The sequence below is a fragment of the Cherax quadricarinatus genome, unplaced genomic scaffold, assembly GCF_038502225.1.
Source record: "Cherax quadricarinatus isolate ZL_2023a unplaced genomic scaffold, ASM3850222v1 Contig2148, whole genome shotgun sequence".
Classification (NCBI taxonomy): domain Eukaryota; kingdom Metazoa; phylum Arthropoda; class Malacostraca; order Decapoda; family Parastacidae; genus Cherax; species Cherax quadricarinatus.
Window position 1 is genome coordinate 1 of NW_027197174.1, and position 15,764 is coordinate 15,764.

The window sequence follows — 15,764 nt, forward strand, 5'->3', positions numbered from 1 at the left end:
CACTGGACATCATAGCTCTCACAGAAACCAAGCTTACAGGTATGATTACAGATGCCATCTTTCCAATGGGATACCAAATTCTGAGGAAAGACAGAGGGAACATGGGGGGTGGAGGAGTGGCATTGCTGATCAAAAATCGCTGGAATTTTGATGAGCTGGAGAGAGGAGACAGTGGAGAAGAAAGTGATTACATAGCGGGAACGCTTCACTCTGGAGGTCCCAAGGTGGTAATAGCAGTGATGTATAACCCACCATAGAACAGCAGGAGGCCAAGGCAAGAGTACGACGAGAGCAATCGAGAGATGGTTGACACACTGGCTAGAGTGGCCAGAAGAGCTCATGCATGCAGGGCAAAGCTCCTGATAATGGGTGACTTTAACCACAAGGAGATCGATTGGGAGAACTTGGACCCACATGGGGGCCAAGATACATGGAGGGCTATGATGATGGAGGTGGTACTGGAAAACTTCATGTACCAACACGTAAGGGACACTACAAGAGAGAGAGGAGAGGATGAACCAGCAAGGCTGGACTTAGTATTCACCTTGAGTAGTGCAGATATCGACTACATCACATATGAAAGACCCCTTGGGGCCAGTGACCATGTGGTTTTAAGCTTCGAATACACAGTAGAGCTACAAGTGGAGGGAGAAGCAGGAAGGCCAGGACAAATGAAGCCAAACTACAAGAAAGGGGACTACACAGGAATGAGGAACTTCATGAACGGGGTTCAGTGGGACAGAGAACTGGCAGGGAAGCCAGTTAATGAGATGAAGGAATATGTAGCAACAAAATGCAAGGAGGCTGAGGAGAGGTTTGTACCCAAGGGTAACAGGAATAATGAAAAAGCCAGGATGAGCCCATGGTTTACCCAAAGGTGCAGGGAGGCAAAAACCAAGTGTGCTAGGGAATGGAAGAAATATAGAAGGCAAAGGACCCAGGAGAATAAGGAGAGCAGTCGTAGAGCCAGAAACGAATATGCACAGATAAGAAGGGAGGCCCAAAGACAATATGAAAATGACATAGCAGCGAAAGCCAAATCTGACCCGAAACTGTTGTACAGCCACATCAGGAGGAAAACAACAGTCAAGGACCAAGTAATCAGGCTAAGGAAGGAAGGAGGAGAGACAACAAGAAATGACCGTGAAGTATGTGAGGAACTCAACAAGAGATTCAAAGAAGTGTTCACAGAGGAGACAGAAGGGACTCCAGAAAGACGGAGAGGTGGGGCACACCACCATGTGCTGGACACAGTGCACACAACCGAGGAAGAAGTGAAGAGGCTTCTGAGTGAGCTAGATACCTCAAAGGCAATGGGGCCAGATAACATCTCCCCATGGGTATTGAGAGAGGGAGCAGAGGTGCTATGTGTACCCCTAACAACAATATTCAATACATCTATCGAAACAGGGAGATTGCCTGAGGCATGGAAGACAGCAAATGTAGTCCCAATCTTTAAAAAATGAGACAGACATGAAGCATTAAACTACAGACCAGTGTCACTGACATGTATAGTATGCAAAATCATGGAGAAGATTATCAGGAGAAGAGTGGTGGAACACCTAGAAAGGAATGATCTCATCAACAGCAGCCAACATGGTTTCAGGGATGGGAAATCCTGTGTCACAAACCTACTGGAGTTCTATGACATGGTGACAGCAGTAAGACAAGAGAGGGATGGGTGGATTGCATATTCTTGGACTGCAAGAAGGCGTTTGACACAGTTCCACACAAGAGATTGGTGCAAAAACTGGAGGACCAAGCAGGGATAACAGGGAAGGCACTACAATGGATCAGGGAATACTTGTCAGGAAGACAGCAGCGAGTCATGGTACGTGGCGAGGTGTCAGAGTGGGCACCTGTGACCAGCGGGGTCCCACAGGGGTCAGTCCTAGGACCAGTGCTGTTTCTGGTATTTGTGAACGACATGACGGAAGGAATAAACTCTGAGGTGTCCCTGTTTGCAGATGACGTGAAGTTGATGAGAAGAATTCACTCGATCGAAGACCAGGCAGAACTACAAAGGGATCTGGACAGGCTGCAGACCTGGTCCAGCAATTGGCTCCTGGAGTTCAATCCCACCAAGTGCAAAGTCATGAAGATTGGGGAAGGGCAAAGAAGACCGCAGACGGAGTACAGTCTAGGGGGCCAGAGACTACAAACCTCACTCAAGGAAAAAGATCTTGGGGCGAGTATAACACCAGGCACATCTCCTGAAGCGCACATCAATCAAATAACTGCTGCAGCATATGGGCGCCTAGCAAACCTCAGAACAGCATTCCGACATCTTAATAAGGAATCGTTCAGGACCCTGTACACCGTGTACGTTAGGCCCATATTGGAGTATGCGGCACCAGTTTGGAACCCACACCTAGCCAAGCATGTAAAGAAACTAGAGAAAGTGCAAAGGTTTGCAACAAGACTAGTCCCAGAGCTAAGAGGTATGTCCTACGAGGAGAGGTTAAGGGAAATCAACCTGACGACACTGGAGGACAGGTTAGATAGGGGGGACATGATAACGACATACAAAATACTGAGAGGAATTGACAAGGTGGACAAAGACAGGATGTTCCAGAGATTGGACACAGTAACAAGGGGACACAGTTGGAAGTTGAAGACACAGATGAATCACAGGGATGTTAGGAAGTATTTCTTCAGCCACAGAGTAGTCAGTAAGTGGAATAGTTTGGGAAGCGATGTAGTGGAGGCAGGATCCATACATAGCTTTAAGCAGAGGTATGATAAAGCTCACGGTTCAGAGAGTGTGACCTAGTAGCGATCAGTGAAGAGGCGGGGCCAGGAGCTCGGACTCGACCCCCGCAACCTCAACTAGGTGAGTACAACTAGGCGAGTACACACACTCGCACGCACACCCTTTTACGATTCCTTTGCAACTTCAATTTTCACCTGGGTTTAGCTTTCCTTATCCCTTTTTACATTTCTCTTAATATGAATATATCGACACACGAGGTGACACTCCTCGATGGGCCTACAAATTCCTTTTTATCCACCCTCAAAAAAAAAAAAAAAAAAAAAAAAAAAAAAAAAAAAAAAAAAAGTTTCTTTAGTCTGCTATTCATCCTCCTCCTCATGTATATTTTGAAAGGCAGAAATGTCTTATGATTCAAGTGTATACATTCCTTGTCAGCCGACTTCGGGTTCTGTGCGCAGCTGTCGCAGGAGAGGACTCAGAGAACGACTATGGTGGGGACGCCCTACTGGATGGCACCAGAGCTGGTCAGTCAGAAACAATACGGACCAAAGATTGATATCTGGTCACTCGGTATCATGGCGATAGAAATGCTTGACGGTGAGTCTCCGTCTCTCTCTCTCTCACACACACACACACACACACACACACACACACACACACACAGTTTATTTTACACTGTTTAAAGGGTTAAGAAAAAATTTGATGATGATAATATCCTAATTTAATCTATTCTATTTATGGAAATAGTTTACAGAATGTTTTCTTTGTCAATAAACAGAGATGAGCAAGTTCAAGTTGTTTCAAAGATCTTTCAAACTTCACCATCAAAGAACTCAAAATTACATATAATGTCAGCTTTCAAAACAAATAAAATACAACATTTTAAACACGTTTTTGATGATGAGAATAATGCATCTAGGAACATGTGTTCCTAGATTTATTATTAGATTAAAAGTAAAGGACCTATGGTTTTGATGTATGTATTATAATCATAACCAAACATTAAACCCACCAGGGTCATAATACAGCGATGATCACCCTCCATAGCACTGATGGCGACGATACCATTATTTTTTTTTTTGCCAATACTGATACCCTCAAAATTTGTTGATACCTATTTCAATATCATAATAAATTGCTGATACCTATTTCGATACCATCAAATTTGTCAATAACAAAACTTTGCCACATCCATATCCTATAACAACATTTATAGAAAGAACAAATTTAAAATTATAGACTCGTAGCTGAGTCCATAAGTACAAAAGTACATTATCAAATCAGCCAGTATTATTATAATTATAATCAAGGGGGAAGCGCTAAACCCGGAGGATTATACAGCGCCTGGGGGGGGGGGATGTGGAAGGCATTCAGGCTTAATTCGGGGAACTGGAGCACAGATCCAATTCCCTATATCAAGAGCCCCTCACCAACATCAAGGAACCTTCCTTGAGGGGAAATCAACCAGCAGAATTAGCTAGGCGAACGTCTTTCAAAACCCTGCAGTAATATCATGCGCTAAACCCTGCATTAATAATACCATGCGCTATACAGATTATTAGGTAAGGATTATTACCAGTTTCTGTATCCCTAGCAAATTTATGCAAGTTGAATTTATCATTGTACTCAAATTAACATATATAATTTTACAAATGCAATAATAAAAGAGGCATTATGAGGAAGCTCTTTTTCGATAATCCAGAGCTTGTTTTTACTGGGTAATTGTCAGCCGACGCAGAATTTGAAATATTTCCACTTTTGTCTTAAAACGTGTTACTGCAACTTAGTACACGTACACGTACACACACACACCTAATCTTCCGTGTTACTGTCCCCATGTGGGTTATTAGTGAACATTGACAAGTGTTTATTATGGCTTAGTTATATATAATATATATATTATATATATAATATATATATTATATATATAATATATATATTATATATATATATATATATATATATATATATATATATATATATATATATATATATATATATATATATATATATATATATATATATATATATATATATATATATATATATATATATATATTTTTTTTTTTTTTTTCAACAAGTCGGTAGTAGGTAGTAGGTTGGTAGACAGCAACCACCCAGGGAAGTACTACCGTCCTGCCAGATGACTGTGAAACAGAAACCTGTAACTGTTTTGCATGATGGTAGGATTGCTGGTTTCTTTTTGTCTCAAACACGCTAGATAACAGGGATATCTTGCTACTCCTACTTACACTTTGGTCACACTTCACAGACGCACACATGCATATATATATACATACATCTAGGTTTTTCTCCTTTTTCTAAATAGCTCTTGTTCCTCTTTATTTCTTCTATTGTCCATGGGGAAGTGGAAAAGAATCTTTCCTCCGTAAGCCATGCGTGTCGTATGAGGCGACTAAAATGCCGGGAGCAATGGGCTAGTAACCCCTTCTCCTGTAGACATTTACTAAAAAAGAGAAGAAAAACTTTATAAAACTGGGATGCTTAAATGTGCGTGGATTTAGTGCGGATGACAAGAAACAGATGATTGCTGATGTTATGAATGAAAAGAAGTTGGATGTCCTGGCCCTAAGCGAAACAAAGCTGAAGGGGGTAGGGGAGTTTCAGTGGGGGGAAATAAATGGGATTAAATCTGGAGTATCTGAGAGAGTTAGAGCAAAGGAAGGGGTAGCAGTAATGTTGAATGATCAGTTATGGAAGGAGAAAAGAGAATATGAATGTGTAAATTCAAGAATTATGTGGATTAAAGTAAAGGTTGGATGCGAGAAGTGGGTCATAATAAGCGTGTATGCACCTGGAGAAGAGAGGAATGCAGAGGAGAGAGAGAGATTTTGGGAGATGTTAAGTGAATGTATAGGAGCCTTTGAACCAAGTGAGAGAGTAATTGTGGTAGGGGATCTGAATGCTAAAGTAGGAGAAGCTTTTAGAGAGGGTGTGGTAGGTAAGTTTGGGGTGCCAGGTGTAAATGATAATGGGAGCCCTTTGATTGAACTTTGTATAGAAAGGGGTTTAGTTATAGGTAATACATATTTTAAGAAAAAGAGGATAAATAAGTATACAAGATATGATGTAGGGCGAAATGACAGTAGTTTGTTGGATTATGTATTGGTAGATAAAAGACTGTTGAGTAGACTTCAGGATGTACATGTTTATAGGGGGGGGCCACAGATGTATCAGATCACTTTCTAGTTGTAGCTACACTGAGAGTAAAAGGTAGATGGGATACAAGGAGAATAGAAGCATCAGGGAAGAGAGAGGTGAAGGTTTATAAACTAAAAGAGGAGGCAGTTAGGGAAAGATATAAACAGCTATTGGAGGATAGATGGGCTAATGAGAGCATAGGCAATGGGGTCGAAGAGGTATGGGGTAGGTTTAAAAATGTAGTGTTAGAGTGTTCAGCAGAAGTTTGTGGTTACAGGAAAGTGGGTGCGGGAGGAAAGAGGAGCGATTGGTGGAATGATGATGTGAAGAGAGTAGTAAGGGAGAAAAAGTTAGCATATATAGAAGTTTTTACAAAGTAGAAGTGATGAAAGGAGGGAAGAGTATATGGAGAAAAAGAGAGAGGTTAAGAGAGTGGTGAAACAATGTAAAAAGAGAGCAAATGAGAGAGTGGGTGAGATGTTATCAACAAATTTTGTTGAAAATAAGAAAAAGTTTTGGAGTGAGATTAACAAGTTAAGAAAGCCTAGAGAACAAATGGATTTGTCAGTTAAAAATAGGAGAGTTATTAAATGGAGAGTTAGAGGTATTGGGAAGATGGAGGGAATATTTTGAGGAATTGTTAAATGTTGATGAAGATAGGGAAGCTGTGATTTCGTGTATAGGGCAAGGAGGAATAACATCTTGCAGGAGTGAGGAAGAGCCAGTTGTGAGTGTGGGGGAAGTTCGTGAGGCAGTAGGTAAAATGAAAGGGGGTAAGGCAGCCGGGATTGATGGGATAAAGATAGAAATGTTAAAAGCAGGTGGGGATATAGTTTTGGAGTGGTTGGTGCAATTATTTAATAAATGTATGGAAGAGGGTAAGGTACCTAGGGATTGGCAGAGAGCATGCATAGTTCCTTTGTATAAAGGCAAAGATGATAAAAGAGAGTGCAAAAATTATAGGGGGATAAGTCTGTTGAGTATACCTGGCAAAGTGTATGGTAGAGTTATTATTGAAAGAATTAAGAGTAAGACGGAAAATAGGATAGCAGATGAACAAGGAGGCTTTAGGAAAGGTAGGGGGTGTGTGGACCAGGTGTTTACAGTGAAACATATAAGTGAACAGTATTTAGATAAGGCTAAAGAGGTCTTTGTGGCATTTATGGATTTGGAAAAGGCGTATGACAGGGTGAATAGGGGGGCAATGTGGCAGATGTTGCAGGTGTATGGTGTAGGAGGTAGGTTACTGAAAGCAGTGAAGAGTTTTTACGAGGATAGTGAGGCTCAAGTTAGAGTACATAGGAAAGAGGGAAATTATTTCCCAGTAAAAGTAGGCCTTAGACAAGGATGTGTGATGTCACCGTGGTTGTTTAATATATTTATAGATGGGGTTGTAAGAGAAGTAAATGCGAAGGTCTTGACAAGAGGCGTGGAGTTAAAAGATAAAGAATCACACATAAAGTGGGAGTTGTCACAGTTGCTCTTTGCTGATGACACTGTGCTCTTGGGAGATTCTGAAGAGAAGTTGCAGAGATTGGTGGATGAATTTGGTAGGGTGTGCAAAAGAAGAAAATTAAAAGTGAATACAGGAAAGAGTAAGGTTATGAGGATAACAAAAATATTAGGTGATGAAAGATTGGGTATCAGATTGGAGGGAAAGAGTATGGAGGAGGTGAATGTATTCAGATATTTGGGAGTGGACGTGTCAGCGGATGGGTCTATGAAGGATGAGGTGAATCATAGAATTGATGAGGGGAAAAGGGTGAGTGGTGCACTTAGGAGTCTGTGGAGACAAAGAACTTTGTCCTTGGAGGCAAAGAGGGGAATGTATGAGAGTATAGTTTTAACAACACTCTTATATGGGTGTGAAGCATGGGTGATGAATGTTGCAGCGAGGAGAAGGCTGGAGGCAGTAGAGATGTCATGTCTGAGGGCAATGTGTGGTGTGAATATAATGCAGAGAATTCGTAGTTTGGAAGTTAGGAGGAGGTGCGGGATTACCAAAATTGTTGTCCAGAGGGCTGAGGAAGGGTTGTTGAGGTGGTTCGGACATGTAGAGAGAATGGAGCGAAACAGAATGACTTCAAGAGTGTATCAGTCTGTAGTGGAAGGAAGGCGGGGTAGGGGTCGGCCTAGGAAAGGTTGGAGGGAGGGGGTAGAGGTTTTGTGTGCGAGGGGCTTGGACTTCCAGCAGGCGTGCGTGAGCGTGTTTGATAGGAGTGAATGGAGACGAATGGTTTTTAATATCTGACGTGCTGTTGGAGTGTGAGCAAAGTAACATTTATGAAGGGGTTCAGGGAAACCGGCAGGCCGGACTTGAGTCCTGGAGATGGGAAGTACAGTGCCTGCACTCTGAAGGAGGGGTGTTAATGTTGCAGTTTAAAAACTGTAGTGTAAAGCACCCTTCTGGCAAGACAGTGATGGAGTGAATGATGGTGAAAGTTTTTCTTTTTCGGGCCACCCTGCCTTGGTGGGAATCGGCCAGATAAATATATATATATATATATATATATATATATATATATATATATATATATATATATATATATATATATATATATATATATATATATATATATATATATATATATATATATATATATATATATATATTATATAGGAGTGAAATATTCTAACAGCCTCAAGGTGAAATCTCAGTATTTTTCCTTAAGTTTTTTTTATTTCTCTAAAGCAAACCTTGAAAATGTAATTCATGTTGTCAAAAGCTAAGTTTAAAAATGTAGAAAAGAAACCAGTCTCCAAATGTAAAATTTTATACGATCATATAATTTTGGTGGATGAAGGAGAGCCGCCATATATGAAGGAGGACCCGGTGAGAGCACTCTACCTGATCACTACTAACGGAAAACCAGAGATCAAGCAGAGGGAGAGACTCTCGCTGTTTTTTAAGGACTTCCTTGACAAGTGTCTTGAGGTGGACGTGGTAAAGAGACCTTCAGCCACTCAGCTTCTTAAGGTAATTGATGCCAACACTTGCTTATGAATATTTCTGTCCCGGTGTACAAGTGGTAATCTATATAAACACAGCCTACTGGTAATTTGTGTTATACACAACACTGTTTCTGCAGGCTGGAAACTTAGCAACGCAATAGAGGCACTGCAGTAGGCCTACTTGCCCTAGGCAAAACTAACATCCAACTATTCCCACTCATAAGAATGTAGCACTACAGCAGGCCTACCGGTCTGCTGTACTAATACATTCTACAGTTAATGCACAGAATTAAAAAAAATCTACATAGCTTAAACCCAATAAAAATATGTTATCCATTTCATAAGATACATCAACCATTATATACTGATGCCATTCAGATTTTTTTTTAATCGTGGGGAAGCGCTAAACCTGTAGGGCTTCTATAGTGGCTAGGGAATGAAAAACATTCAGATTTGATCCAAGCCCCTCTACCTTGGATAGGCATATTTCATTTATTTAATACGAGCAGAAATAGCAGCCACACTTCACTACTACCACCAACCTTCCTTCAGGTAGGATACACCAGTACTGACAGTCAAGTCGATCAACAGGTTTTCTGTCGTCACCTCATGCAACCAGTTCCGGGAATGATTTACACAAACTTTGAGCAGATGGCGCCTACATTTTTCAACCAACCTGTACGTACCTGTTCACCAGTGTGAAAATTTTGAAGTAGATCGGATAAGGCGTTTTGTAGTGATAAACGAAAATCTTGGAGGAAATTAGTGGGAGTCAATAACTGGCGTCAACGATACTTCGGTTTTGGCATAGCGTCGTGCATTATTTAAGCATTCACTAAACTAGTAAAAATTTGTCATAAAAATGTGAGTTTTCCATATTTTTCAGTTATATTTATAATTCGCTTCAATCCTAAAAGAAAAATATAACTTCCTTTCAATAATGTCCATAAAGACAATGGAGTTAAAGCCTATCAGGAAAGATATTCTCTGATAATTGTTCTGAATTAACGATTTCAGTTTTTTAATCAATTAAAACTTCAAATCCACACCTACACAGTTTAAGGTATTATAATTCTCATGGAATCATCACTATTAACATTTTGAAGGTGACAAGACGAGGCCATAATAATGCAAACTTTACTTACTGGAAAACACACCAGAGCTGAAATTTTGAAGTCAATCAGAAGTCACTTTCCAGTTATTGCATAAATTCCAACGATTCCAAGTTTTAGACAATAACTTAATATATTGACAAATTTGGCCACACACAATGCGTAATCTTGACCGTGAGATGCATCAGCTACGAAATACAATACTGAAGACATCCAGAAGGGACAGACTCAAATATATTTAATATGATTTAATGTGAATAAAAATTTCACACTATTTTGCACTTAAAATTGGCAGATGTGTATGTAGCTACCTAGACACTAATTTCACTGACCATAGTCACAGGGCTCCTGAACATGCCAACTGTCCTCAGACTTGCCCTGGTTACCAGACACCAGCACTGAAAATTTGAAGCTGATTCAGTGACGCTTTCTCGTGTTATGAGTGAAATAAAAACAAACTGAAGGGGTTGTCCTAGATAAGATTCTTTAGGGGGGATAAAGGAGGTTTTGTGTGTGAGGGGCTTGTGCATCCAACAGGAGTGCGCAAGAGTTTTAAGACAGGAGTGGAGGCGAGTGGTTTTTATGACTAATTGCTGCTGAGTGTGAGCAACGTAACATGAAAGGATTCAGGAAAACCGGTTAGCTGGACACGAGTCTTGGAGGTAGAAAGTACAGTGCCTGCACTCTAAATGAGGGGTGTGGATATTGTAGTATGTAGGGGCGTCTGAATGGTAGTATCGGCGCTCCTCTCGCAAGACAGTGATAGACTGATGGTTAAAGCGCTTCTTTTTTCGGGTCACTATCTCTATGGGAGACGTCCTTTGTCAAAATAAACAATTAAAAAAAATTAAAAATAACAAATAATTTTCTACACTATTACAGCATCCGTTCCTGAAGTGTGCAATGCCTCTCTTATCACTGCGAGGACTCATCAAGGCAGCTAAGGCAGCTATGGAGATCCATAGTGACTCCACCCTCCTGTGACCATGGAGACGCCCAGAGACTCCTAGCTTCCTGTAACCATGGAGACGCCCAGAGACTCCTAGCTTCCTGTAACCATGGAGCCGCCCAGGGACTCCTAGCTTCCTGTAACCATGGAGACGCCCAGGGACTCCTAGCTTCCTGTAACCATGGAGACGCCCAGAGACTCCTAGCTTCCTGTAACCATGGAGACGCCCAGAGACTCCTAGCTTCCTGTAACCATGGAGCCGCCCAGGGACTCCTAGCTCCCTGTAACCATGGAGACGCCCAGGGACTCCTAGCTTCAAGTAACCATGGAGACGCCCAGAGACTCCTAGCTTCCTGTAACCATGGAGACGCCCAGGGACTCCTAGCTTCCTGTAACCATGGAGACGCCCAGAGACTCCTAGCTTCCTGTAACCATGGAGCCGCCCAGGGACTCCTAGCTTCCTGTAACCATGGAGACGCCCAGGGACTCCTAGCTTCCTGTAACCATGGAGACGCCCAGAGACTCCTAGCTTCCTGTATCAATGGAGACGCCCAGAGACTCTTAGCTTCCTGTAACCATGGAGCCGCCCAGGGACTCCTAGCTTCCTGTAACCATGGAGACGCCCAGGGACTCCTAGCTTCCTGTAACCATGGAGACGCCCAGAGACTCCTAGCTTCCTGTAACCATGGAGACGCCCAGGGACTCCTAGCTTCCTGTAACCATGGAGCCGCCCAGGGACTCCTAGCTTCCTGTAACCATGGAGACGCCCAGAGACTCCTAGCTTCCTGTATCAATGGAGACGCCCAGAGACTCCTAGCTTCCTGTAACCATGGAGCCGCCCAGGGACTCCTAGCTTCCTGTAACCATGGAGCCGCCCAGGGACTCCTAGCTTCCTGTAACCATGGAGACGCCCAGAGGCCCAGAGACTCCTAGCTTCCTGTAACCATGGAGACGCCCAGGGACTCCTAGCTTCCTGTAACCATGGAGACGCCCAGGGACTCCTAGCTTCAAGTAACCATGGAGACGCCCAGGGACTCCTAGCTTCATGTAACCATGGAGACGCCCAGGGACTCCTAGCTTCATGTAACCATGGAGACGCCCAGGGACTCCTAGCTTCATGTAACCATGGAGACGCCCAGGGACTCCTAGCTTTATGTAACCATGGAGACGCCCAGGGACTCCTAGCTTCATGTAACCATGGAGACGCCCAGGGACTCCTAGCTTCATGTAACCATGGAGACGCCCAGGGACTCCTAGCTTCATGTAACCATGGAGACGCCCAGGGACTCCTAGCTTCATGTAACCATGGAGACGCCCAGGGACTCCTAGCTTCATGTAACCATGGAGACGCCCAGGGACTCCTAGCTTCATGTAACCATGGAGACGCCCAGGGACTCCTAGCTTCATGTAACCATGGAGACGCCCAGGGACTCCTAGCTTCATGTAACCATGGAGACGCCCAGGGACTCCTAGCTTCATGTAACCATGGAGACGCCCAGGGACTCCTAGCTTCATGTAACCATGGAGACGCCCAGGGACTCCTAGCTTCATGTAACCATGGAGACGCCCAGGGACTCCTAGCTTCATGTAACCATGGAGACGCCCAGGGACTCCTAGCTTCATGTAACCATGGAGACGCCCAGGGACTCCTAGCTTCATGTAACCATGGAGACGCCCAGGGACTCCTAGCTTCATGTAACCATGGAGACGCCCAGGGACTCCTAGCTTCATGTAACCATGGAGACGCCCAGGGACTCCTAGCTTCATGTAACCATGGAGACGCCCAGGGACTCCTAGCTTCATGTAACCATGGAGACGCCCAGGGACTCCTAGCTTCCTGTAACCATGGAGACGCCCAGGGACTCCTAGCTTCCTGTAACCATGGAAACGCCCAGGGACTCCTAGCTTCCTGTAACCATGGAAACGCCCAGGGACTCCTAGCTTCCTGTAACCATGGAAACGCCCAGGGACTCCTAGCTTCCTGTAACCATGGAGACGCCCAGGGACTCCTAGCTTCCTGTAACCATGGAGACGCCCAGGGACTCCTAGCTTCCTGTAACCATGGAAACGCCCAGGGACTCCTAGCTTCCTGTAACCATGGAGACGCCCAGGGACTCCTAGCTTCCTGTAACCATGGAGACGCCCAGGGACTCCTAGCTTCCTGTAACCATGGAGACGCCCAGGGACTCCTAGCTTCCTGTAACCATGGAGACGCCCAGGGACTCCTAGCTTCCTGTAACCATGGAGACGCCCAGGGACTCCTAGCTTCCTGTAACCATGGAGACGCCCAGGGACTCCTAGCTTCCTGTAACCATGGAGACGCCCAGGGACTCCTAGCTTCCTGTAACCATGGAGACGCCCAGGGACTCCTAGCTTCCTGTAACCATGGAGACGCCCAGGGACTCCTAGCTTCCTGTAACCATGGAGACGCCCAGGGACTCCTAGCTTCCTGTAACCATGGAGACGCCCAGGGACTCCTAGCTTCCTGTAACCATGGAGACGCCCAGGGACTCCTAGCTTCCTGTAACCATGGAGACGCCCAGGGACTCCTAGCTTCCTGTAACCATGGAGACGCCCAGGGACTCCTAGCTTCCTGTAACCATGGAGACGCCCAGGGACTCCTAGCTTCCTGTAACCATGGAGACGCCTGATAAACATCCAGGGAGGTTATACAAAACTACACCAGAGATGCTGTGTCAGGACAATGCTGTGTAAAGTTTACTAGCTCAATTGATATGCTGGAGTCGGATTGCGTGAAAGAACTCCTCCAATAGTAACATCTCCATCGAATGATAATATTTTTATGATAAACTTTTCAGTGTGGATTCACTCTGAAAGCTCCCTGTGTGTGTATGTGTGTATTTCCTTTTTATGTGATAATTTTTTATGTAGTCCGAGTTGCTGAGCGATGATCGTGGTGACCTGTCTTACTTTCCATTCGAGAAAGCAACCCACAACACTCGACCAAGACCCAGATAGGAACCTATATACTGCTAGGTGACTAGGGCATCAAGTGTAAGGAGACTTCCTTATACCTTCCTTATACCTAGACATAGAATCCGAAACCATTGGGTTGTGCATCTGTTTATCTAGAAATAGCCTCTTGGCCCTACCCCTTTACTTCAGCCAACTGGTTTTCCTGATTTTTGGGCTTCCAGGGTTCAATCATATCTATTCTTGAAAATATGAAGTTTGCTTCTACTTTGACTGGTGCGTTTTGCTCACCACCCTGAGGATCAAGTTGTAATTCCAAACATTCTTGCGGATCATGTGCGTCTCTGGCTGCCATCCATGTTAGGCAAGACGAAACATATGCGTTATAATGCCATCCATGGCCCATGGCGGCTCCCTCTCCTCGCATCTCAAACATCCTTTCTTTACTTTTCCAGTATTTTATATGTTATGATCGTGTTCCTCTGATTATTCTCTTTTAAAGTTTTAAGTTCATTAAATCTCTCCTCTTAATCCATACCTCCACAGTTTCTTTTAACAACATTGTCATCTCCGCTTCTTTCCTATTCACTTGTTTCTTCTACACACTGAATAGTTTCCATCATATAAATCTTGGAACTTGTACTTGTTCAATAATTGACCTCTTAATCTACTTGTCTACCACTGCTCTCGAGTGGTAGACAACAATCTAGCAATCTAGTCACCGTCGTCACTACCTCTCGTAGAAATGCTCATCTTTATTCTCTCCTCGTTGACACATCTTACACTCTTGAGATGTTGCATCTTTTCCTCTTCCCAGTGTTCCTGTGGCTTCTCCACAAACCTCGTAAGAACCTATTCACTTAGTACTACAACATTTCCATAGTAATACCATTAATTTTTTACGCATTACTCAGCGTCCATTTCCGAACGCAGTATACTTACAGAAACTATTAATTTTTAGTTTAAAATAGGTTAGGATATGATAGGTCACTAAACCTATAAAACTATATTTAACCATAACTTGGGGATGTTTGTTCCTTCCCAATAAGTTCGGCATCACATATTACCTTTTCCTCCATGGACAGGTAGATGCATAATACAGATATGATTGTGAGGAGAGAGTTGTGCACCTACGTGCAGAAACCGATGAGTAACTTCGTTGGAGAAACACCAAGAGAGGATCCCATGTAACTCACTAGTGGTTTTTTTCTTCTCTTATGAAAACATCAAGTAACATTTCTCTCTCTTCATGAAAGGTATAACATTCTTGCACATATTATTATTATTATCACACCGGCCGATTCCCACCAAGGCAGGGTGGCCCGAAAAAGAAAAACTTTCACCATCATTCATTCCATCACTGTCTTGCCAGAAGGGTGCTTTACACTACAGTTTTTAAACTGCAACATTAACACCCCTCCTTCAGAGTGCAGGCACTGTACTTCCCATCTCCAGAACTCAAGTCCGGCCTGCCGGTTTCCCTGAATCCCTTCATAAATGTTACTTTGCTCACACTCCAACAGCACGTCAAGTATTAAAAACCATTTGTCTCCATTCACTCCTATCAAACACGCTCACGCATGCCTGCTGGAAGTCCAAGCCCCTCGCACACAAAACCTCCTTTACCCCCTCCCTCCAACCCTTCCTAGGCCGACCCCTACCCCGCCTTCCTTCCACTACAGACTGATACACTCTTGAAGTCATTCTGTTTCGCTCCATTCTCTCTACATGTCCGAACCACCTCAACAACCCTTCCTCAGCCCTCTGGACAACAGTTTTGGTAATCCCGCACCTCCTCCTAACTTCTAAACTACGAATTCTCTGCATTATATTCACACCACACATTGCCCTCAGACATGACATCTCCACTGCCTCCAGCCTTCTCCTCGCTGCAACATTCATCACCCACGCTTCACACCCATATAAGAGCGTTGGTAAAACT

The 15,764-nt window shown here is 43.6% G+C and overlaps 1 protein-coding gene across 4 annotated transcripts; it reads left to right on the forward strand.

Moving 5' to 3' along the window:
- The first annotated feature begins 10 nt into the window (after positions 1 to 10).
- On the forward strand, positions 11 to 11,793 carry LOC128690274 (serine/threonine-protein kinase PAK 2). 4 transcript variants are annotated; one of them, XR_011391406.1, is made up of 4 exons: positions 11 to 3,310; positions 8,680 to 8,852; positions 9,380 to 9,505; positions 10,822 to 11,793. XR_011391406.1 is itself a non-coding variant. In XM_070081270.1 (4 exons), exons 1-4 carry the CDS (start codon positions 3,202 to 3,204, stop codon positions 10,921 to 10,923), a joined length of 510 nt encoding a protein of 169 aa, XP_069937371.1. In that variant the 5' UTR covers positions 984 to 3,201; the 3' UTR covers positions 10,924 to 11,793. The 4 variants fall into 4 exon arrangements, 2 of the variants coding, with proteins under 2 accessions (XP_069937371.1, XP_069937372.1); XM_070081270.1 differs by having other exon boundaries at positions 984 to 3,310; XR_011391405.1 differs by lacking the exon at positions 9,380 to 9,505.
- Positions 11,794 to 15,764: the final 3,971 nt, after the last annotated feature.